General features: G+C 34.1%; 1 protein-coding gene across 2 annotated transcripts in view; it reads left to right on the forward strand.

Moving 5' to 3' along the window:
• Positions 1 to 25,960, forward strand: part of LOC145727948 (uncharacterized) — an 89,933-nt gene that overhangs the window by 48,854 nt on the left and 15,119 nt on the right. For both annotated transcript variants that reach the window (XM_081977815.1, XM_081977824.1), the window contains exons 3-5: positions 6,172 to 6,302; positions 18,429 to 18,629; positions 24,096 to 24,240. In XM_081977815.1, coding sequence (XP_081833941.1) covers positions 6,172 to 6,302; positions 18,429 to 18,629; positions 24,096 to 24,240 — 477 coding nt within the window. The remainder of the gene's footprint in view (positions 1 to 6,171; positions 6,303 to 18,428; positions 18,630 to 24,095; positions 24,241 to 25,960) is intronic.

A 25,960-nucleotide genomic window follows, 5' to 3' on the forward strand; every position in this document is an offset into this window, starting at 1 on the left:
ATTCCTAAGTAACAGAATTCACTATAACCCAATTTTCTCAAAAACTTGTCGAAGTGGAAGCTTGTTGATAGCAAATGTGTAATTAGAAACACTGCAAACCCCGATATGTGTCCAGTAAGGTACGTAGATGTTACAATAATATCCGAGGAATTGTAGAAAATCGCATATAACGATCTAATAAAATTAGTTGCAGATTATCCAGAAAGCTGATTCAAAAAAGGACTTTAAATACAACTAGTAATCGCATTTTTTGTTGACGCCATATCCTAACTGGAAAACTAATGATGTATGTGATGGGATATGCAGAAAAACGCAGGCTTTGATGTGTCTAATTTGAAATTCACAAATCATTCATACAGAGCTTCTACCGTGACTAAGCTAAAGCTGGAGCAACTGAAAATGCATTGGTGAAAATAACAGGACATGGAATATTATCAAACTCTGGTCAGTAAGTTGAGAGGTAACGATAAAAAAGAATTTGCTCCGGTAGGATCATTATCAACCAACGGTCACAACATGATATCTAGAGGTGCTGAACCACTAATTAATTACAATAACTGTATTTTTCATTGCTCAAACTTTAATAATTATTAGTACCTAAGGGCATATTGTTAGTTTTATTGTTAGTACAGAATAGCTACTGGTAATAATTATTCATAATATTTTTTTCTGTACCTGTATGTTTTATTAGATACACTGTTTGCGTTTAACAGAACTTAATTTAATACTTGCTGTTTTGTTCCATAAAAATTATTTATTTCAGATAATTACCAGTTTTCTATTATTGAAACTTCAAATCATACAGATGAATAAACTTAACTTTATAATTAAACCGTTAAATTTAAATAAACCGACACCGAAGGTGGAGGGCTTTTTTAGAAAAAAATATGAAAATGACCGAATGCAGTTTGCAAAGATAACAAGTTTGAACGCAGAATTATCAGGTCATTTTTAAGGCACGAATGTAATTTTGGGGAATATTTCCCGAATAAAGAAAATGTTTTGGTTTTGCTGCAACTATAGATTGCTCAATGGAGCTCAATGAACAAGTTCCAAACCGTTCATTAATTTATTGTTGACATCGCGTTTGACATTGTTTGGTTATAAAAAGTCAAAAAACTGCGCAAAGACAACAATTAGTGTACTAGCAATAGGCCCTACAACAATGCAGTCGTTATAGATACGTACAGTGCAATTATCGAAATGCAATTATCACTTTAGAATGCAATTATCGGGGGTAATTGCACAAGTGCATAAAAATTACCGATAATTTTGCTTGAAAACTTGTTATCTCTTAACTGCATGAGTTTATTTTCATATTTTTTTGGCGAAAGAGCCCGACACCGAAGGTGGAGGGCTGTTTTAGAAAAAAATATGAAAATGACCGAATGCAGTTTGCAAAGATAACAAGTTTGAACGCAGAATTATCAGGTCATTTTTAAGGCACGAATGTAATTTTGGGGAATATTTCCCGAATAAATAAAATGTTTTGGTTTTGCTGCAACTATAGATTGCTCAATGGAGCTCAATGAGCAAGTTCCAAACCGTTTATTAATTTTTGTTGACATCGCGTTTGACATTTTTTGGTTATAAAAAGTCAAAAAAATGCGCATAGACAACAATTAGTGTACTAGCAATAGGCTCTACAACAATGCAGTAATATAGATACGTACAGTGCAATTATCGAAATGCAATTATCACTTTAGAATGCAATTATCGCTGTCATTCTGGTGAAAATGCACTGCTCATATGGGACATTTAACACATGAGGGAAATATTCGGGGGCAATACCACAAGAGCTCAGATTTAGCCGGATAATTTTTGTGCTTGTCTTAGAACACTTTCTTTTTGCTGTAACAGCACGAGACCTGTTGTAACTAAATCACGAGAGCGCAGCTCGAGTGATTTTGCCAAAGAGGTCGAGTTTTGTACCATAAAGAAAGTATGAGAAGACAAGCGGAAAAATTATCCTGTTCAAAATCTGAGCTCGAATGGTATTTGATAAGACAATTCCATGAATATAATCAATAATATAATAAGACTGCTACTGTCTTGTACTGGCAGAAATACATTTTTTTGGTTCTTTTGATTTTCTGCAGTAGAACTCTAGCCGAAGCGAGCCATAACCAAAACAATACGAACAAAAATCAAAATTGACAGTGCCAGCAAAAACCTCAAGGTGAGACATTGCAACAATAGAAGTGTAGTGAAAATCCGTGGAAACGATGAAATCAACAGCAAAATTTATCCGATTTTTTTATCCGCTAGCAAACTCTCTTCTTTATTAGCCGATAGCAAACCGTGTTTTGATGACGTATATATGGCATTTTTTGTACATGAGTGGAATTGTCGCTGTCATTCTGGTGAAAATGCACTGCTCATATGGGACATTTAACACATGAGGGAAATATTCATAACAAGTTTTAAAAATTGAGTTGTTAAAGTGCTCATTATAATAATAACGAGCCTTTAATCCTTAATAATCTGGTTAAACCTACAGCGCATATAATTAGATCTTTCGTTTCAAACCCAACGAGTAAACTTTCTTCGGCAAAATCCATTTTACAGAAGTAAGATTTGTGTTCTAGATAACTAAAATTTTCTCTAAGGTAAAGTTGAACTAGGCGTAATTACATGAAACTTGCCCGATAATCAATGGCAGTTTCCGTTCCAAAAAGTTCCACCTTCCTTGAGCTGGGAAAAAAGACCTTAAACTTTCCACGTAATCCGCGTCTATTCGTAGCAGTTCATGAAGCTTACAACTTTCCTTTGAACAGTCTTCCAAATATGGGCGTACCCATTTCGAGTCGTTGCTAAAGCAGCAATTTCCTCGCAAACAGCCAGTTCGGCATGGACAAAAAATTATTTTTCCTTCATTTAAAAGGGAGCGAACTCGGAGGGGTTCTTTTTAATTCCGGATCGCCCCTCCCTTAAACGGCAGGTAGGAGTCTAATAAGCCTTTCAGCGTAATTTAAAATTCTTGCCCACTTTGCAGATTTATTGGGACCGAAATAAGAGCAAAAATGCATTTTAGCTTTAGCGCCCTCACGTAATATTCATATATTCCAGGAATTTTATTAGAGCGGACCCGCTTAGTCGAGCAACCTTCTTTATTAGGTTATTTGAAAGCTTCCTATTTTAGTTTGCCACGGTTTATGACTCTACGGCAGACAATGAAAATGCTCTTTTACGTTAACCGCGTGTTTATAAAATTTTAATCAATTAAATGAACATTAACTTATGTTAAATTAAATTTTTGCAGGGTACATACTGCACCAAAAAATTGTATCTAATAAAAATTAACCTAATTTTTAGACTAATGTCACTATACATAATATTTTTTTACTTTAACTTAAAATTTTGAGAATTTTTAAATTTTTGAAAATTTTAAAAATATTATAATTAATTAGTTAATAGTTATTTAACCAACGAGTGTATTAATCGCTCATTAATATATTGTTGTTGATTACAGTATTTTTTGGTCGAATGTAGTCTATAATAAATGTTTATAATCCTTAAAAGTTACTAATTGAACAACCGCACCTGGTTGACAATAACAATAATCTAGTTTATAATGACAATGACAGTTCAAATGACGAATACTAGTGAATTATGTTATTGTAGAAATAGTTTATTCTAACTCAAATAAACTTTCAGTAAACAATACATACAATTTTTGAGACTTTCACTTTGAATTTTGACCAACCTGTGCGTGCTGTTACCTGGTGCAAACCATAACATTAGTTTCCGCTTTAAGTCTCACAGCCAATTGATTATGGTGTCAAGATATTGGAAGGATGATATCTGTTTGGTATTTATGTCATTGATCAAAAGCTTTTCGGTGATATGTGCCTTGGAATAAATGATCAATAATTTCTGGTGATGTCTGATTTGTTAGTGGCTAGGACTGTCGTCAGCGTATCTTATATTAGTGATGCAGACTCCATTAATTTTAATACCTCCTATATCTTCCACTAGAGCTTCTCTGGAAATGGCTTCCGAGTAAATGTTAAACAGGAGCTGAAACAAAATGGAGGAGTACACTCCATATTCCCCTCTAAATTGTTTAGCTCCAGTGCTCCACATTTCTGTCATTTTTGTGCACATTGAAGAAATCTGGTTTTTGCTGTAGTAACTCAATTTCTCGACATTTCTCGGACAGACACAAATCCCTTGTTTCTCTACACTTTCTCCCCACCATCTTGTTTATCTCCTGATACTTCAGCGGTACTCCCTTGAATTTCCTTTTCTCCGACATGATTTCCAAAATTGTTCCTGTCTTTCACTATCTTAGGTAGATTTAAAACCTCTATCCACTGACTGGCTTCTCGAAAACCCCGGAATATCAAATCTTACAAAAAAACTCTCAGTTGTTCTTCAGTTTTTTAAAGAAGACAATTTCCGTTGACTTTTTGTCTAAGGTACTCGTAAGTTGTGCTAAATATTGTACCATTACTTATGGGACACCCTGTAACAACTTCACAACACGTGTAGCAATTTTCTTCTATCCAGCTCAATAATTTCACTCATAAAAGAGTAAAAAATCATCCTCAAAACCACGTTATAAATTTTTCTTTAAACATTTCATCAACCATATCCGATGTTTCAATTCGCGTTTATTATTTGCTACAACAAAAGTAAATAAAACAGAAACGAAAACGGAATCTAATATAATACATGTTTACGCAATATGGATAATCCAACAAAAAGTTTTGTGGTTCATATTTCCGACAGCTCTCGGGGCATGGATATCTCATCAGTTATATTCTCTGAAAAGTCGATACGATGTTTCCTTTATTTTATTTATTCGCTTCATTTACATTTATCAAAGGAAAACATATGGGGATTTTTATTTGAAAAATGTAAATCATTCACATTTAGTTCAGACAGATTCAAATGGGTGTTATCAAAATAGTAGTGATAATAATTATTATTACATTTTTTGAAAGAAAATTTCAGTAATTTTGTTTTTTGTGCATTTGACAGCAAATTACAAACGTAAACCTATTCATTTACAAAACCATTTTAATTGGGAACGGATTGGAAAAAATCTTCTGTTATATGACAACCCTATAGTAACCAATAATTAGAATTTCATTTTGATTAGCACGTTTAATTAACAATAATAAATCTATTTGTTAAAATGATTATAGTAGTTTGGTAAATCGGAATAGCCTGAAACGTGCAACTTTATCGTTTTCTGCTTAATAAAAATTTTCCAGCTATATTCAGATTACAGTTTAATGTCAATGGAAAACGTTCGTTTATATTCGGTTTATTTCCACTAGGTAACGTGATTGTAATCTTCTTTCGGTACTTAGTTAAATGATTTGGACAATTTCGAACCGATTATTAACGATTTTCCATTGGCTGCATTAAACCACGAATATAGCAGCTGCTATGGCACATAAGTCATTGTTGAATTTTAGTATTGTCATGTTCTCTTATTTTTGTTTTTATTATCAATTATTATCGAATAACACTCTTACAGCTTCTCAGATAGTTAAATCATATTTTGACCATAAGTAATATTTAATAAGCTGTAATAATATAAAATCATAACTCAGTTATTTTGACAGATACATCAAAATAGTAGGAACTCAGTGGTAATCTAAGGTAATTAGTTTTTTAAAGTTTCACACCATTTATTACATTTTCAGTGAGTATGAAACTTGTTAAAGCATATGATTGCTTTTAGCAGAATTAAAAAGATAAACGATAATTTAATTTACGTTTAATCAATTCATTAGAAAATAAAAACAGGAGATAATCAAAAGTGTTCATCATTTGCTTTCTTGTAGACACTTCCTAAAACGGAAAATATTTTCTAATTAAGTCTTTGGTCTTTTTTAATATTTTTTTCCAAAACTCTACGATTAACTGTTTAGACAAAAAAGTCGAGAGGCACTCTTCTTGGGACTCCCTGTACATACAGAACTAAGTTGATGAATAATTCACATTTCAATAATTATTTAGGTACAAATAATTGTTTTTAAAAATATACAGTTTTAACCTTCATAATACGCGTGACGCACGAATGATACAACATGCTCGATTTTTGCGCCGCATTTTCCACTAGGAAAAAAATGGCAAAACTGCGAATGCTAAATCACTCTTGCCGTCGTCGCCCCGTTTCCCATATTCTTCTAAAAGTTTCCTTTACTTTTCCAGCTTGCAATATTTCATACTATGGCGCCGTGGGACGCACGTATGAACTGGAGGTGAAAAGACCGCCCCAAGTGCCGTTCCTTTGTTACCTGAATTTGACTGCCGGAGGCGGCATCCTGGGGGACCTTGTTCAGGTAAGTTTTACAAATTGATGATTGTTTTGACCTTTTTCTCTCGTTTCTCTGTTTTCGCATCCATTTATTATGACACCTTTTGGGTATGGATTGTTAACGAATCAGATTGCTTGCGGATATACCCTTATACCGTATAGACAATGAAATCAAGATCGTCTAACCTGACAGCTGTCAAGGCCGTCGCTCTAAAAATGAGCAAAGCGCAGTTCGCTCCACTATCATTGAACAAAGGATTCGCGATGGAGAATATGAGATGGAAAATTATTCCAGTTTTTTGTATTTATTGAAGTCTGCAGTCTGTGAGGAAATTGCGCTTTGAATAAGATTGATTTAACTCCATTTTTCGGCTGGCGCATCGCTGAAACGAGCTTTGCAACTAGTGAGCAAATAATTACAATACCGATTTCTATAGTACGAAGTCTGTTTAAATTACGCAAACAATGATGAAATTTAAAAAAAATAATTGTGTAATAAATCTAAATTTTTGTCTTTTATACAAAACCAAATTGGTGATGCATGTATAACAATTTCTTCATGAGAGACACAAGGTGGATACATACAACTATTACAATAGTTTTAGAAAATTTTCTGAGGTTATATCCGGTTTTGAAATTAGATTATCTTTCACCGTTTTCCGAAAAAGAAAAATTAGAAAATGTTTAACAATTTTGCATATCCTACCTGCACTTTTTGCAACTTGGACGACATATTACTGCACTTTTTTTTATTAAGAATTTGATGATATACTTCAATCCCTTAATAGTAGGAATATCTAGTAATAGGAACAGTTTAACTAATAAAAGTGTTATTGCTATAGTTCTTTACAAACGAAAGAATTGTCTCAATTGTATTATTGGTTTGCCCTTGCTTAAAAATCAGTTAATTCAGAAACTTTTCGTTTCCATTATGAAAAAGCTGCGCATCAAAAATGTTTTTTTTTTTCAATAAAAGTTTGAAATTGATGGAAATTTTACTATTCCTTCTCGATTGAAAGATTAGATTAAACCTAGAATTGATTTATAAAGTTCTTCCCAAAACGAGAATTGCTTTATCAATTTCCAGCTTTTCTGATATTTATTGACAGGGAAAACTTTTAGTGTACTCGGAAATATTCTTTCTTATTTTAGCAGTTTTTCAGGCATTCCTTTTCCGAAACTTGTATGAGCTCTGTGATTTTCTTCTGATTGCACCGTAGTTGAAAATGTCATATCAAACTAGGAGACAGGGAAAAAGGCGGAAACAATTTAGATTTCTTTCGTTTATCAAAATTATGGCGCAAAAGTGACAAAATAAATACGAGTATATGTTTTTCCTTCCTTTGTATTAGCTCACAAACATTATTGATTAAGTTTATTACACGTGTTTCGTTGGATAATAGCTTTTAACATACTTGTAAACATAGGGTAACAATATATTGATTTAGAAGGGCTTTGCCTAGGAATGCTTATCGGAATTATTAGAATCCTTTCAAGTTATACTTATGTAAGATATTGTATTAAATTATTTGGTATAATCAATTAAAATTATACATTAAAATGACATGAATACCAACCGTATTATCCAACCGTAAAATGAACTAAACTCTGTACTCCACAAAAACCGTCACAAGTCATTTTTAGGTAAATATTTAAGTATTGTCAAAAGTGTTGTCATCTCCTAACTTTTTTGAGCTATTTGACTATGACTTGACTTTGAAAACGATGCATTTTGAATTTATACTGCAAAGACGGTATATCTGAAATTATGACAAGGTTGTCGAGAAAAACGTGTATACAGTGTGGTGCATATGTATGGAATATCTCCAATTTAAATTTAACTGTTAGTTTTCGAAAAATCCTCGGACACGTCGATGGTTATTTTGAAATTTTGTATTGAATTTTAGGTAAGTTTTATGTATCATGTCCTATATCTATCCTCAATGGTTATTGAGATATTTACCATTAAACATAATAGTAACACTGAAATATAAACATAATATTTACTACTTAATTTAATAACTATTATAAAACTACTAAACTACTCATCAAAAGAAATGCAGTCAGAAATAACCATTGAAGTGTCCGAGGGTTTTTTGAAAAAACTAACAGTTAAATTTAAAATGGAGATATTCACATTTGCGCCATATTGTATAGAATATGACCGAAACCCTCCATGGTCATTGTATGCCACTCATGTTTTATGTTTTCTAAGTCACATGAGAATTTATACGAGAAATCTAAATGGCTATTTAAATGGCGATTTCAATAATAATTAAAATATGGGAGGTCTTTTTGCCGGGTCCTGTAGTTGCTGTTTCATACTTTTTAGAAAGTATAGTTTAAAAAATTACTTCACTTCAAATCCTCTTACTAAAAACAATTTGGAAGGAAAAAGTAGCACATTATTATGCACACTGAATCTGGTCACCACTTTACCTATTAGTCACGATCAGCTCTAAGTAACACTAGGCTAGAATGTATAAACAGCCAATTTTTGCTACAATAACAATAAATCATATGAGACCAAACAGAGAAGATAGGATTAATATAGCCAAACCAAATAAGGGTTAATAGCTTCAGGTGAAACACGTTTTGGCACTTAGGCAGTTTCGAAAATGATCGCAGGGTCCCAGGGGTCACTTAATTGGCACGGTTCGACGGTCAGAAATTTGCCGGTCAAACCAAATTTAGAAAATGTTTCAAAGTCCCGTTGCATTCAGCCAGTTTGTCGTACCAGGAAAATTCAACTTGTTGTTATTCTGCATCTCCTTTCTGTAGTAATTCTTAACGTGTAATTTAGTACGATCGAAATCACGTAATAGAGAAAAAGAAACACCTATCTATCTTTTCTATTGCTATGGCAAGAAAAGTTTCTTTTTTCGTTCAGCCACCTAACTCATTTTCTTTCCAGAGTTTCTGTTGCAAGAGAAATTTGTTTTTAATGGCCGCTGTAACGAGCACAGCAGGGAGTTTTCTTGCGTGATTCTTATTACTTTACCACGACCAAATAATTGTTTAATATCTATTACAAGCACGAAAAGGCTTTTTGCCGGTCTGTGTCAATAGAAGTTTATTGCGTACGTCATTTTGTGAGCACGGAAGCTATGCGCTGTTGCGTTTATGCCTTTATAGTTAAGATTCTAGAACAATAGCGTAGTTTGTAATACACGTTATACTGAAAAGATAAGAGAAACTGTTGAAAAGTTTAACATGTTATGTCAATAGAAATTTCCTTTAAAGTGAGTATTTCATAGTTTTGTCAGCACTCGCTTCCAGCTTTAAAATTGACGAGAATCGTGATTCGTTTCCTGAGAGAAGTAGCACGTGGTGAAGTAGCTTTAGTTAATGTTTCTATTTGTATACAGGGTGTCTAAATAAGAGTGGTTTTTGACTAAACACTTACTCATAAATTTACTCCATTGATGATACTAGATGTGAGAACACAACGCTGCAAACGTGGGCAGTGATCATAAGTTTCTGCTTTGTAAAATTAGACTAAATACACCCCCCACACCAAAACCGAAACCACATTACATAGAGAAATTCAGCATCGAATCTTTGGAAGACGAAAGCGTGAAGCAATTATAAGAAAGTAGGCTGTAACAAAAGATAACACAAAACCCAATCAACAGAGAAGATACTTTGAAGATATTTACGAAAACACTACTTTTAAGAGATTGATCTTAGTCTGTTAGGAACTCAAAGCATGATATCACAGTCATAATGTCAAAAAACTTTAATATGATGGTTGAAGGCCAATTTGGTTTTTTTGGTCAAATACAGACACAGACGAAATCAAAATAAAATAAGCGTTTATGTGTCAAATGAAGCGTTGTTGAGATTACATTTGTCAAATATACTACTACTAAGGAGTAAAAAGAAGAAACCTGTAGTTTTTGCTGATTTGTTTCAATATTTAGCAGGTTTCATTGTCATGAAATAAATAAAATAATATACACTGCTATTAAACAGTTATAATAATATATTACGTAACTAGTGCTGTGTGCTGTAAGAAGCATTTTACGCACGATATGGAAAAACGCATGAAGCCACGTAGCAAAATGAATTCGTGCGTAAAATGCCTTAAAGCTCGTGTTACGTACTATACTTTACCTTTGACCAAAAGTGAAAAGTCCTGCTTTCGCAACTCATCTAATTTAGAATAATTTTTTTTAAGAACAAATACATATACTTTTAAAGTATTTACATCATATTTGTACTAATCATAGGAATTATGCTACTAAAGAAAAAATAATAATGTAATAAAAAATTCCGTAAGGATATCCTCAGGAACGTAATTTCCATCGCTTTCTTCCATTTTCTATACGTTTTTTTCTTCAAAAAAGTTTCAGTTTTCTGCAGGAAAAACTGACAAGTGTCAAAATGTATTTAAACATTTGCTGACAAACAAACGAACAACCAACATTGACTAAAATGTAAAAAAGTCACTGCCAAATCATTCTGACATTTTAGGTTACTGAGATACAAAAAGCTTTCATTTGATCAGAAAGTTTATTAACTATTATCTTTTAAAAAAAATATATTTTCCACTCGTTGGATAAAACATTGTATGCCACTCATGTGTTATGTTTTCTAAGTCACTTGAGAATTTATAGCACTCGGCCTAACGGCCTCGTGGTATAAATCTTTGTCGCGTAACTTATTTTCAACACTAGTACCATAAATAACTATTATTTTTAATTAACAATTCAAACAAACTTAACATGCAATATAATATCTTTAAATTAACTGAGCATTTTAAGGTTATGAATGTGAACAAAGTGAACGAAGACTATGTGCAGACTTTCGTGCAGTTTTTTAATATTCCTCAACTTATAACAAAATTATTGCTGTTAGTTCTGTTTTGTAAATTTACTTAGCATTAAAGACGTAGGATTTGGGTTTTATGCATGATTTCTTTAACATGCTTTTTTAATTTCAATTAATTTATTGTATAGTGAAAAAGCAACATAGATACACCAGTTAAAGTAGCTTTTAACCACATTCGTTTGGACTAATTTCAAGATGTCATTTTTGTTAAGTGTTTAAACAGTATAACACACTTAACTAAACTAATTTGAAATACATATTACATTAATCTGCTACTAACTAATTTACTGACTATGTATTACTTTAGCAAAAGAAAATGGTTACAGTTTGGTCGTATTTTCCCGGTTCTCAACTTAATTTGATGCATCTAAATTGTTCCACAAACTAAAAGACAAACATTTGTTCCGGTACTTTTTCAGGACATTATTGGGGCGACAAATGCATTTTGCAGAAACGCCAGAGACGAGAGTAAGATAACAGAAAAACGTTTTTCGGCTCTTCCCCGATCCGTCACGTATAATAAATGTATATTAGCAAGAAACGTAAAGTGGTCTTTTAATGTAATTGATGGCCGCAAGCTGACCCTTCTCAGCTCATAAAACAGCTAAACTGTTAAATATTGAATGAAATATACCCTTGGCTCGCCATGAGCCGGAAAATGTATTCCTCGGCCAAGATGTAGGCCAGCCAGTTCAGCTTTTTGTTTCATCTGACCATCGAAACATTTTGCTTCAAACTTGAAGCGTTTTTTTCACTTATCACCGTTTTGAGTATGGTTAGAATATAGTGCGCTTTGTGCGATATTTATGGGATAATCTTGGGACTTTCTTCCTCGATGGAAATCCTTTAGTGGCTGGGACCCTAGGTTATCTAAATTGCCCAAACCGAACGCTCTCGTGCAAGTATATTTGGTTTAGTGGATTTGCATACTCAACTAGCCGAAAGGCTATTCCCATTTTGGATTCACTCGCAGAATAAGACTGTACGTAAAGTGGTCGTCTGCATATGGAACAGGAGTTTTAAAATATTTATACTCTCGCTGCGGATTTCCTGCTGCCGCAATGGATTAATTCTGTCAGCTGCCAATATCTGTCCGGTTTGTTGAAAGTTTAAAAGCGCGGACTGTTTGCTCAACCCTTGTGAAAACAGCGGGGCGAATTTAAGCCTTAATTCAAAGATTGTCGGCCCTTCCATAATGTTTAGGAAAACAAATATTTGATCTTGTCTCGACATCGCTTCACTAACAATGAGGAAGTTTCTATCAGAAGCGGTAAATATTTGTACAAAATATTTTCCGACAAGCTCGGTACGAAGGTTCGATTGGTTGTCTGCATGAGCTAGCTATAGATGCACTGAAAATACATAGCTCGTTCAAATATCCGCCGCAATAAACAAAAGTCTTTGTTAAACTTTTTAACCGTGTGAAATACCAGAAGAATCTATATTCATAACAATTCCCAAAAAACAACAAGCCAGAAGGTGCAACGGTCACAGGCTAATAAGCCACACACAAAAGGTGTTCCTTAACATTATAGACACGCGAATAGGAAACAAATGCGAAATCTATTTAGACGAAACGCTGTTTGGCTTTAGAAATGCCCATGGTACCAGAGAAGCAATGTCTGAATGTTCTTCTCCAAAAATGTCGAGACCAACGTAAGGATGTTTTCGTGTGTTTTATTGATTATGAAAAGGCCTTCGACAGAGTGCAGACGAAAAGCTTATAAATATATTGAGAGACTCTGGTGTTGATGGAAAAGCATTTTGTATAATTAAGAACCTGTACTGGCGACAGAAGGCAGTCGTTCGAGTCAATGGAAGATTTACTGATGAACGTCAAATCCAACGAGGCGTATATAAATATATAAATATGATCTGACAAAGTCTTTAAAGAGGCTTCATAGGAAAAAGCCCGTTTATTTTATGGGATGATCTTCAGGGTCTCCAAAACCTCATAAATTCTGTTGGTGGGACAAGAAATGGGACTGAATATAAATGTTGCTAAGACAAAGTTTATGGTGTTTAGCCGTCAACCACACAACCTGTCACTGAAGGTAAATGGACAGAACGTTGAGAGAGTATCCAATTTTAAATATCTCGGATGCTGCATCACCCGGATAAGGAAATTAGATGCAGGATTGAATCAGCCCGTGCAACATTCCAGAAGATGAGATCACTGTTTTGTAATGACAGCCTGAACCTAAAGCTGAGACAACGAATGATTAAATGCTATACTTGGTCTTTGCTGTTGTTGTACGGAGCTGAAGGCTGGACACTGAAAGCTGCCACAATCAACCGGCTAGAAGCATTAGAAATGTGGTTGCATAGACGAATAATGCTAAAAATACCATGGGTGGCTTTGCAGAGAAATGAAGCAGTCTTAGACAGTTTAGCTTGTGTGTAGTGGAAAAGTTCCCTTCTTCTAATAGAGGTACCAAACAATTAAGTCTTTTTCAACTACTTCTGCTGTTTTACAAGTAAAGAACAACTAAATGTGTTTAAACTGGTTTTGTGGATTTTCAAGTAAATTTTATAGCTTCATGAATTTTGATATTTGACACTATTGACAACCTAGGATAACAAGAAGAAACTGAAGCGGATATGGCTAGCCATATTCAGGGTACTAAAAATAGTTATCAGGTAATTTAATTGTCGTATTAACTACTTGCTCTTAAAATGCCTTAAAATACCTCGTAATACATCAAAATGCTTTGAAAAATATTTCATTTCATTCATTTCATTTTAATTGAGAACTTGCTACATCTGTCATTTCATCAATTTGAATTAATCTGTCTTTAACATATATGTTAATATTAAATACAGTAATGATACAAATTTAGAACACCATGCGACCTATGGAAATATAAACTGTTAATAAAATATAGTTCGCTTTCGACAAATGGTTCAAGCATTTTACCGTGGGAGTGATGTGATTAGTTTCCATTATTAAGTCATGCATTTCATGCTTTTTCTTTATATTAATGTTCTGTGGTTGTTATGTTTTAATGGGCGGTATTGCCAGGTTTCTACATATTGATTGCCAGAGCTGCCACACACCAAACGATAATAAATAAAAGAAGGCAACGTAGCGGGTAATCCGTTCCCGTAATGGAAACGACATATAGTGATAATTCAGTCAGTAAAACTGTTTTTTAAAGTATTAAAGACAATCAAACCACCCGGTTTCGTATCGTGAACAAGAGCGCTACGCTATTAGCATTGAAAGCTTAAAATTTATGTACGCGACCTTTAATTTATTCTGGCAGAGTGAAAACGATATTTTTGGGATCGGTTTTAATGACAGCAAACTAGCACTACATTGAGGCTTGCTCGATAAAAAATCGTGTCGTTATTTAAATTTCCTTTTGTTGTTTTGACATTATCCAAAAAACGATTTTTCCGGTAATGTATTTTGCAAGCTGAAGTGCTTTTTTCATTTGTCAGTAAGCACGTTATCTACTTGGTTATATTAAGCCATACCTACAAATTCAAATCGAAATAACGTTATGCGGATTTAATTTCCATCAGCAAGCTGGATATCGTTTTAATACCTTCGGTCGGTTTTTGATACTTGTATAGGGTGTTCCCAATGAGAATGCTACTAGAATCAAATTTTATTAGCAGTTTGATTTGGTTTGATTTGAAAAAAGCTGTATGTGTGATATCACGGAAAGGTGTGTAATATTTGGAAACGTCACTTCTTTCATCAGTTGAAGTGCAAGAGAGACAATACATGACAGACAAACGACCGATAAGGACATGGACGTTTAAGCCGGCCATACACGGTTTACCGGAGAGATATTTCGATATTACGAGATATGAGAGAGATTCGCCTGCGCATGTAGATCGGAGCGTGTGCAGGAGTAGACCTGGGCAGTTTTTTTTAACCTGCGCAGAGGACCTTTGCAAGATTGAAAATCGACAGACAGGATAACCTGCGCAAGCAAATCTGCACAGTTAACATCTCCGGTAGACCCTTTCAACTCTTTGTGTCATTCCACTCTTTTATGTCAACTTTTAACTTTGTAAACTGTTTTAATAATAATAATTTTTGACTTTGACTTGTTTTGCCAAAGTATATTAAGTTTTTCGAATTTGCAGATTTCTTGGCACAGGTAGAAATATTTTGGATGGCAAAATCTGAGAAGTATTATTACAACACCATACAAATCACTTTTGTTTGAAGCAATAGTCGTATCTGAGCGACCATTCTATTAAATACCAGGTTCATGTGTTACGTGTCCTTTAGTTATAGCCTAGTCATAGCCTTTTGAGGATTTTAGAATAGTTCGTTCAAACCTAACCTCTTGATTTTATGATTGCTTTGTTTACAAATAAGTCAAATATTTCAATTTACTCCGCAGCAAAGAATTAGTTTAAATTCACGTTAGATATACGAAAGCTGATGTTTTAATGGATAAAAATAGTTATTATTAGCTTTTGGTGAAGATTTCATGTTCTCTGAGACTATGTCGATAGTCGAATTGTTGAATTTAAGCAGAGAACCTTTACTAATTTGCAGTTTTCTCAATATAGACCATTGTATGGCTTCAAAGATCCATTACATGCCTGGCTAGAAGATTTTAATAATAGTAATTTGCAAACCGACAAAAATGACCTGATAACCTGATAGACTGGCAGTTGCCAAAAAGCAGATTGCAGGAACCGGAAGACTGGGGGGCAGAAACATATTGACAAAATTGAAAATCAAAAATAAATAAATTACCCAAATGACAAAGAGGAGAAAGACAGCCAACTTGACAGTAATATACAAGTATAGGGCCATATTATAACTAATTTACTGGGTAAACAAACTAATTAAAAGGTCAATCAAGTAACATTAAAATAAAAATAATCACTGGAAATTAAAATTAAAGAATTAAGCAGCATAATTGAGTTGACAAATAAGCCAACTTGCAAAGGTTGGATCAAATTAGAGGCGAGTCAAAACATTAAACCGTACAAACTCATAACCTTATTAAAAGTGTTTTAGGTCTTCTAACAATGCAGGACACATGAGTTATTCAATCTTAAAATTTTAATTACAACTTATACAGTCAAGTAAAATATAAATACAAATTAAAATTTAAAAAAAATTGTTTTGAAAAAGAAAACTCGTGAACGGAAAAACCAAGGGGAGGGCGAAGAGGAAATGGGAATAAGGAATGAAAAGGAGAGGAGGAATTTAGAAGTTGATTGGAAAAATGGAGTGGAACTGTGTCTAAGTTGGTCAATTAACGCAAACAAGGTTGTCGTTAAAAAAAAAGATTTTCTGGGTTTCGACAACTTCCAGAACGTCCAATAAGTTCAATCGTGGTTGTTCAGGCGAAAATGGCGAGAGAAAAGAGATTTCATAAAATTGATGTCTAATAAATAATCGTTTCTATCTAATTAACATAATAATATACTAATTTTCCCACTGATATTTGCACCTATTGGTGTTTTATCTTTTCAGCAATGAAGAATGAAGAATAGACAAACTCAAAAACTAAAATCATAATCAGTAAAATTGGAGGAATTTGGGTTCGAGTGACTCGTGAATTCTAATATCTTCTTTCTTGGAGCTGTATTGAATAAATATCAAAGTTGCCAAATAGTGGAAAACGCCCAGAGACGTCAAACTTTATTAAATTAGTAGATCTTGACCTTATTAAATCCTTGTTTTCTCAATTATTGCAGCTTTAAATGAATATTTTAAAAACACGTCATGTTGGGTCAGTCAAATAGAAAAAAACCAAAAAGCAAATTACGGTTATCAACAGCTTATGCTGCATTTCCATTCAATTCAAATGGTCGTAAGTCAATTTGGTATTGACTCTTTTTGCCAACTACTATTTACAATCAAATATTGTACGATGTCTGCTTGGATGGATGACATGGAAACCTTGTTAGTATATTTGAGTGTGCTTTTGTGCATTTACTTAACACTCGGAAAAATCGATCACAAAAACAGAAAACGAACAATCTGTGTTTACCAGAAATAACCTTTGCAGCATTTCGAATTGGACTTGCACTTAATCTTGACTAAAATTTTGGTTGTGAATGGTTATTAACATTGACATATGACAAGCAGACATTTCTGAGTTTCAATTTGAATTGGTTGTAAATGTAGATTTAGAGCTGTTGACAAGGTTTTTTTTTTTGTTTTTCACCATTCCACTGTAATCATGGGGATTTTTAAGCTTGTAAGGGATACAATTTTGGTTAAATGGAGTCAAAGTTGCGGCGCATTTTTGTGGTCAACAATTCGCCGTTTTAAAAAACTTAAAAATCCGAGTAGTAGTCCGAGAGTTAGTAGCAAACTAAACAAACTTTGTGCATCTTTAACATGAATAGACTTTAGTTAATTAATGATATGTATTACTTTGAGGAGCTAATCATTATAATAAATTTTTATTCATGGAAAATAATTGGATCTAAACAGCATAAAGACCATTATTTGATGTGAACCCGGCCAACTATTCAAGTGGGAAATCAGCGCGCGAAGAAACGTAACCGACAAACAGCTGAAAGTTTAGGGCGCTAGTTAATAAAGCTTCGATTAAACCCATTAGCCGAAACTGCTAAGAGATTTTAAGAGTTTAATTTGTTTAGTGCCCGAACTTTACGCCTTTGGCCACATAATTTAGCGAATATTAAGTTTCCTAATTAATATTAATTTCATCTCGCGCTGCTAAACTTCATAAACTCGGAAGTTTTAGCTTAATTTGACTAAATTGTTTATTGGCTTTCGGAGCCCAACATTTTGGTCCTGGTGGTAATCCCACGGTTCTGATAATGACGTACGCGACTTCGAATCCTACACACCGGAAAGCGTATCTTCCAGAAAGCCAAACTACATTACACGAGTAGACTTTCTATTAATAAAATATACGAAAAAGAAGATTTAAACTTACTGGGCCAAATAAGAGATAAGGTGGTGCATAGCATTTACGTTCGCTAGAATAAACCGGAACCTTTAAAAGGGAAGCATCTTAGACGTGGAACATATTCCGGTCACGTAGTGCTACGTTGTAACGTGCCTAAACTACGTGATTACCTTTTAATTTCGGTAATTTTACGTTTATTTCGGCGATAACAAATTCAAGATTCAAGGAGTAGACATTATAGAGTGATTGAGGCCGTGAGTTTTATTACAAATGATGTTAATTTTTGGTCACTTAACTAATTATTCACACACCCGATTTCAACAACATGATTCTCAAAAGAGTTATTTTCAATGAATTAACAAACTTAACAAAAGTTGTGAAAATAAAATTGCAAAACAAAATGACAAGCAAAAAAGCATCGTTTTGTACGTAACAATTTTTGATTTCAGGTGTCGTTCGAGTCTTTCTCCATCGGAGCTTTTGAGTCGTTCACCATGGCCGGATGCCCGGAAGGGTATATTTCCATAAAAGAGGCGAACCGGCCCGGATCTGGGGGAAAATGGTGCGGAAGTGCGTGGGGTTATACCGTTTATTATAGCGAGACTTCCAGCGTTAATATCACTTTGGTTTTGGATAAAATTCCACAGCAGGTAAGAACATATTTTACATGGCACTTTCTCTTAGTAATGTTTCATAAACCCTTCTCCACTGTTTAATTATGACATGTTTTTCACCTTAACTATAGAGAAATTGTTTATTAATGAAGGTGATGGTTTAAGAGCAATTTAAACATAAATATTTGCAAATACTTTTCTTTGCACTGAACTCCAAATTTTTTTATAAATACAGTAATATAAAGATAAATGAAAGTTAATGGATATTTTAGATTAGGGTACGTTAATTTCTTTAATTTAAAAAAAGACAAAAACAGTAGTATAGTATTCAGTATATCTGGATTAAGGACTGATCAGCCATGTAAAACTTTGTTTGATTTTTGTGAAATAAACGATGGAGCAGTCATGTCTTTCACGGCTGCTCCCGTTTCTGAGCTACAGGATGATTTTGAAAATATGACAATTTGGAAATCCCCTCGTATTTTATTTATCATTAGCTATGCAAAAATAATGCTACCATAGAAAATTTAACCTAGAATTCAAATATTTAATCCATTTTATTCTGGAGCGCATCGTTTTTAATATATGAACCAAACCAACTTTTTTTTAAATGGGATACCCTCTATATTTATGCAGATTTGGAACAATTTTAGCAGAAAAGGCAAATTGTTGATTTTGTCATCATGTATAATTAAAAACGTAGTCGTTTACTGTCACTTTGTCAACAGAATTATTATGTAGAAATGGAAATTATGCAGAAAGGGTTATTGGACCAAATTGGAGAACATTTTAAAACTTGTAGGGTGATTTCTGTCTTGTAAACATAATACAAAATATTGGTTTTATATGGAAATAAACCAGAAACTATAAATATCCCCAGGAAAACTATCTCCGACTGGAAAATCAGTCAGTAAATTTATAAAAATGTCGAAAATGTTGTTATTACCAAGCTGTACTTTATGAAAATATTTCATGGAAGAAGTTTTTCTACGTAATAAGTCCACAGATATTCACAGAAGTGTTGGAATTCGTCTAGTCCTGAAAAACCTATTGTTACAAAGGCCCCATAAGTGGGTCAGAAATGGGATCAGTGAGTGCAGAATTATTCTCTACGTGGATAGTGAATACTAGTATGTATAATGGCTGAAATTAAAGAGTTGCTTGAGTGGTATAAAGTTGAAAAAAACGAAGACGACTTGAAAAAGACAAACAAAAACAAGAGCGAGAAGAAGGAAGACAGAGGGAAATACAAGAGGAAGAACAACGACGACAGAGAGCCAAACAAGAAGAAGAACGACGACAGAAGGAAAAACAAGAAGAACAAGAACGACGACAGAGAGAAAAACAAAAGGAAGAAGAACGACGACAGAAAGAGGAACAAGAGAGGCGACAGCAACAAGGTGAAAAACGCCGAAACAAAGAACAGCAAGCTATACTTCAAGCTATGGAAAAAGCCCGGTCAGAGTTGAAAACCCATATTGATCACCAAATCGAAAAATTTAGACAAATGGACACTACATTTGGACAAATTAGTAGCCAGATCGAAATCTTCCGTAAAGACTATTCGCAAAGAACCGAAGAAACCAGTCTAGATATCTCCGACAAAAGTTCAACCGAATGCGACGCTGAAACATTGTAAGGTGCCAAAGTTGTTGGGGAATCTTCGTGGGATTTATACAGAAGACAGTTTTAAAGTTGCTGCTATAGCTAATGGGTGGACTCAACACCAAAACGCCACCGAGTTGGTGATGGCACTGCAGGGTAAAGCTCTCGATATACTCCAGAAAATGCCGGAGAGTAAACAAGGAGACTACTACTCCCTTACAAATGCGCTGGTGCTAAGGTATAGGACCAAACACTTGAAACCGGCCTACCAAAGCCAACTGAAGGGTAAATTGCAATGATCATCAGATCCCCTATAAGAATTTGAGAGTGAAGTTGGGCGGTTAACTCGACTAGCATATCCACAAGCACACGAAGAGTGTCTAAACCATTGCTGTGTAAACCTTTATTGATGGTGTCAGAGGCGCAGATCAACAACTGGCGCTTTCCCTCGGCCGTTGTTATGTAGTTAATTGTAAAGAAGTTGTGTCTTAAGACACCAGAGAGGACAAATTTCTGATGGTTGGAGGATTAGTGCAGCGTTTCTAAGGAGGACATAATAAAATGACAGCGCTCAGATCCTGATTTGAAAGTAATTTCGAGAATGGACCAACAGTACTGCAACTGAGAGATAACTTAATTACTCGCAAATGGGAAAGACTAGATAAAAAACGCTTTGTTTACCAAACAATAGTGCCCAATTCCTGCAAAGATAGTGTGCTGGGAGAACTACATGAGAGTCGTGGAGGAGGACACTTTGGAGTAAACCAGAGTTGGCTAGAATAATAGATGGATTTTACTGGATTCACTTCAGAAAGGACGTTGAGGAATGGTGTAAACGGTGTGACCAGTGTTCGTAAAAGAAGGGATCAAGCACAATTCATAAGACCGGACTACAGACCAGCTGGTAGCAATTATAAGAAAGGTGAGGCTGTGTGTTTGGTTCAACCCAGGAGGAACAAGGGAAAGTCAATGATGGGAAGGACCATACCGAATAGTAAAGAAAATAAACGACCTAGTGTTCCGAATTTAACTGTCACTAAGATCTAAACCGAAAGTAGTTCATGTGGGGAGACTAAGTTCCTATAGAGGAAGAAATCCACCATCTTGGAACCTTCAGAATGACGCTATCCGGGACGAATAGCTTTTAAAGAGGGGGGCAGTGTTACAAAGGCCACATAACCAGATAAAGTGTAACACTATTAAACGAAGAGTTGTGACGGATCTACTGAAACATGTTTTAATGATGATGACGATCATATTTTTTTTTCAGCTGATGGTTGCAAAACTATAATTTATTTCCTAGCAACTGCTTGCACTCCGATATTTCATAAAGTGTTGAGAATTTTTAAAAAGTAAAATAGATTTTTTTACTTAAAATTAGTCATAAAGTTCAAAATCTGTATAGGTAGAGATAATTTATGGTTAGAATTTTTTCGCTATATAACCGCGTAACTATTAAAACTTTAATGGTTGCATGCGGTTCAATCCAAATTCCTTTTCCGTACACTGGCTTCTTTCAAGCCAAGGCGTGATAATACGAATAGGCAACGTGACTCAGTAATAAATAATCATTTTTGCAGTTTCAGTTCGATAACTTTATTCTATAGGAAAGAAAACAACTTAAATCTCATTAAAGTTTTGAGCTTCTAAGCTTTTGGTTCGGAAAGTTTGCAGAACTAACAGCAAAAGTTTGATTTAAAAGTTCTGTTTTCGGTTTTAGTCTTGGCGACAATTTCGTTCCGACTTCATTCTTTCCAATCGAATAACGCAGTTTTAAATAGTTCTTTATTGCTGAAAAAGACACTACGTTGGCTATTTGAACATAAGCCAGCAAAACTATGGCAATTTAATGGCCAAACCGGAGTGGTATTAACATTTCATTATCAAGACAAAATCTACGATTGTTGAAAATCTGGAATGAACGACAAAACTGAAATAGGAAATTTACTTTTACGATGCGGGCATTTCAATAAAAAGTTTACTGGTCCTGCGAGGCAAACCGTAATGGCGGTGCTAAGCACCAAGAGAAGGAAATATTTTTTAAAATTCAATTTTGGCCCGAATCCTGGGCGGTGGCCGAGCAATAAAACGGTCGAATGTCTTATTTCCATTGGTTTGTTCTCGTTTTGTAATGCTACAGCATGCTGGGTCGCATTTCACAGCTCGATAGTGCAAAATATTTTACATACGTTTAGGTTTTATAGAAGTAGTACGTATAATATTGCCATTTTCAACAAGGATTTTGTTGGAAGGTTTATCTTTGAGGCGTGTAGTAACTCCAAATTAGCAACTATTAGTATTTTAAATAAAGATCACAGCACCGTGTCGTCTACCACTAATATCTAGTATATCTTTTCTACCTAAGAATTTGTTCTGTTTTGAGTTTGCTAATCACTGTTTTAAACTCCAATCGTTATTATTATTCAATTAGGATCAACAGTTTTCAATTCAATCAACAATTTTATTATTTTTCATGTTAACTTTGTAGGCTATTACGTGATAACCTTTTACCAAAAATAGGAGCAATCGTAATCTGTCCCTGTCCCGCATAATAGACAGACCGAATGAGACTCCCTTGTCAACGTGAATTATAGAAAAGCTGTGTCAACTCACAACTTGTTTCGTAACAATTTTATTCTATAAAGATCATGGTTAAGGTGAGTAGAAACTGAGATGTCAGATGTAATATTTAATAACTCAGCCAAGTAGACATAAGTCGTGGATTTGCACGTAACAGTATTACAGTAAAAGTTAATTTGGTTATTCGAGTCCAAAATTCAAATTAAGGAAAGGAAAGGAAAGAAGGTAAGGATAGTTCAGGTTCAAAATAAATCAGGTTTAAAATAAGAAAGTTCAGGTCTACTTTCGATATAACCGGAAGTGTCACAACTCATAACCTAAATAACCAAATTTTCAAAATATTTTCGTTTCTCGTTTTCCCTAAACGTCTAACCTACTATCGACCATCAATCACCCTGTATAATACAGTACACATCCATAACTTTTGGCATTCGGATTTGGTTAGATTTTATAGTTTTTGAAATATGGACCGCGGTAGATTCCAGTGGAACACCTTGTATAAGTGTTAACTTCATTTTTTTTATGTGTACTCCTTCTAGTCCCGGTATTTTGCGCAAAATAACTAAAGAATTTTTTGAATTTAAAGCAAGGACATTTAAAATAACCCAGCATTTAAATACCGTGTTTAAATAATTTTGCACAAAAGTACATGGTTCTTAATCGTCAACTTTCTGAGCATTTATTACAGAACATTTGAAACACATGTTACAGGTTTGCGCAAAATGGTGATAGACCCAATTTTACATATTTTTTGACAATACCAGAGTTCCACCCGGTTATTGCAACTTTCAAAAACATGATTCAAGTCATCAGATAAAGAAAAACAATACTTTTTTTCAAATTTATTTGCTATCCCATTTTTTGATTATTTCCAGTAAATTTAATAAAAATGTTCTAGCTTGTTTACGTAAAGACAAATAAGAACAAAACCAAATTGTTATCAGAAAACAAGCCCGTAAGACCGGCATTTGTCAGGTAATGTGTTTGATAAACCTTTATGTTGGGTCTGCTGGCATTTCATTTGAATGTAGGACAGATTGCGTAATTGTATTATTTCACTATTCCTCTTTTCTCGCCTTGGTATTCGATCGATACACAGCTAGTCAGTGGGTTAGAATAAAACCCTTACATACACGACTATTTAGCGAATTCCAGATGAATTCTAATTAGTTAGCCAACCTACTTTACCATTCTAGACTATTACAACAAAGCGAAACCTTTAGAATTAAATTATCTCCGCCATAAAACACATGGGAATTAAAAATTTCTCCTAGAACTGGTAATAACTTTTGACATATTTTTTTCATTTTTTCGCAGCAAAGTTCCGGCTACGGTTTCGAATTCAAACTTTCGTACAAGTTCCTAAAATTGTCGGACGCCAAGCTCCGTTACGGAAACCAAACCCAGAGGACTTACAGGGGCAAACTCAGTGTCGGAAGTTATTGCGATCGCTTACTGGAAGGTAAAAATGTTTGCTTTTATTATGTATAATACGTTCTGTAGTCTATACCTGCCTTAAGAATTTTTACTAGAAAGTAAAGACATAAGTGGATTGCATGTTCATTGTATTGAAGTAGGTAATTTGGCAGTGGAAAAGGACTTATTTTTTAATGTCCCTAATCTTAGGTACAAAGAGTGTATTGATAAGGTTCAAATTGCCTTACCAATACACAAACACATACAAACTGCCATTTTTTATGCGATCAAACTACAGACCTTACAATAGGGTTGAGGGATTTGCGAAGTTCTGGAGTTTCTTATTGTCAATTTTATCACGTATATTTCACTTTAATTACAAATAGTGATTCTTGAGCAATAGGTAAGGTAAACTAGAGTAGGGGACCAGTGCTAGAACCTTAGAAGAGTTTGAGGTAGGTTGCTTTATAGCAAAAGTACCTTCAAAGTGAAGGAATTGGATTGGTTTTACTACACTTTCCTAGTAATGTATAGTGTTACGGTTTTAAAAGAAAAAACGCTTGTAATGTCTATTAGGCCTCTTACAAACGGTCCTTATGCCGAACGCTCTCTTATGTCTTAAGATGCAGATGCAGAAGATTTTCCATTAAACTTTTGCTGTATAAAAAATAAAATAACTAGTCATTCCCTAAAATTTAACGTTGATATGTAACCACAAAAAGCTGGTATAGTAAAGAATGGCCTTATAAATAAACAATGAGCCATATTTGCTTCCAAGTATTATTTTACGACCTTTCTGTCGGGGTCCACGTATTCGTTATTCATGAGATGGTCCTTGAAACCGCTTGGAACAATGTAACACTTTGTTAGCGTGGAGGTCTTTTGAAAATACATATTTGGCTTTAATAATTGCGCTCCCTATGATAAACTGAACTCATTTGATACCTACCTCTAAAAGTAAATTGCTAGATGAAATAACATTCGTCCTTTCCACATTTATTTCACATTCGCAAAGTATCCAAGAGATTTGCATACTTGGAAATTATTTTAATATTTCACGATTTTATACCTTTGATATATTATACTCGTTCTGCTAGAGCTGGAAAATAAAGATTCTTCTGGGACTCGTTTCTCGTACGAACTGTTGGATTAACTGTTTAGACAAGCAAATATAATTTAAACCTGTTTTGACGTCGAAAAATCTTTTTGTATAAAAAAATGTTTGTTCAATACCGTTATTGGGTTACAATTTTTCTACAGATTCAAATTCAAATTGACACAAACTTATAATGGAAATAACCCAGACAGCTATTTAGATTTGATCACATTATAACCGGAGCAACTTAATTCTAATCCATACAAATATAAACTCGAAACAGGCAAGACAATCAAAATCTATTTGAGTAGTAAAACGAATACAGCGAATATGTATCAACTTGCAGGGCGTACATTTGTATGAGGATAGTGTCGTATTTGTGTCGTAAAATAACACTCTGTTCGGGAAAGATGTCATATAATTTATTTACGTAGCAAATATGTTTTGTTGTCTTCCGTCACGATTAAGTTGGGAACAACATGAAACTGGAGTAGGTCGCTGTTGTGTGCATACGAAATTGCATTAAAAACGAAATGAAACTTTAAAAGCTGCATCGGTTTTTGTTCATCCAGTTGCTTTTATATGCAAAACGTAATTTAATTAATCATTGTGCAGAGGCTTAACTCTTCTACGAATGATTTTCTAAATTAGTTTTAGTACATGCAGTATC

Source organism: Ips typographus, linkage group LG1 (genome assembly GCF_016097725.1).
Source record: "Ips typographus isolate SLU linkage group LG1, UJ_Ityp_2.0, whole genome shotgun sequence".
NCBI classification, from domain to species: domain Eukaryota; kingdom Metazoa; phylum Arthropoda; class Insecta; order Coleoptera; family Curculionidae; genus Ips; species Ips typographus.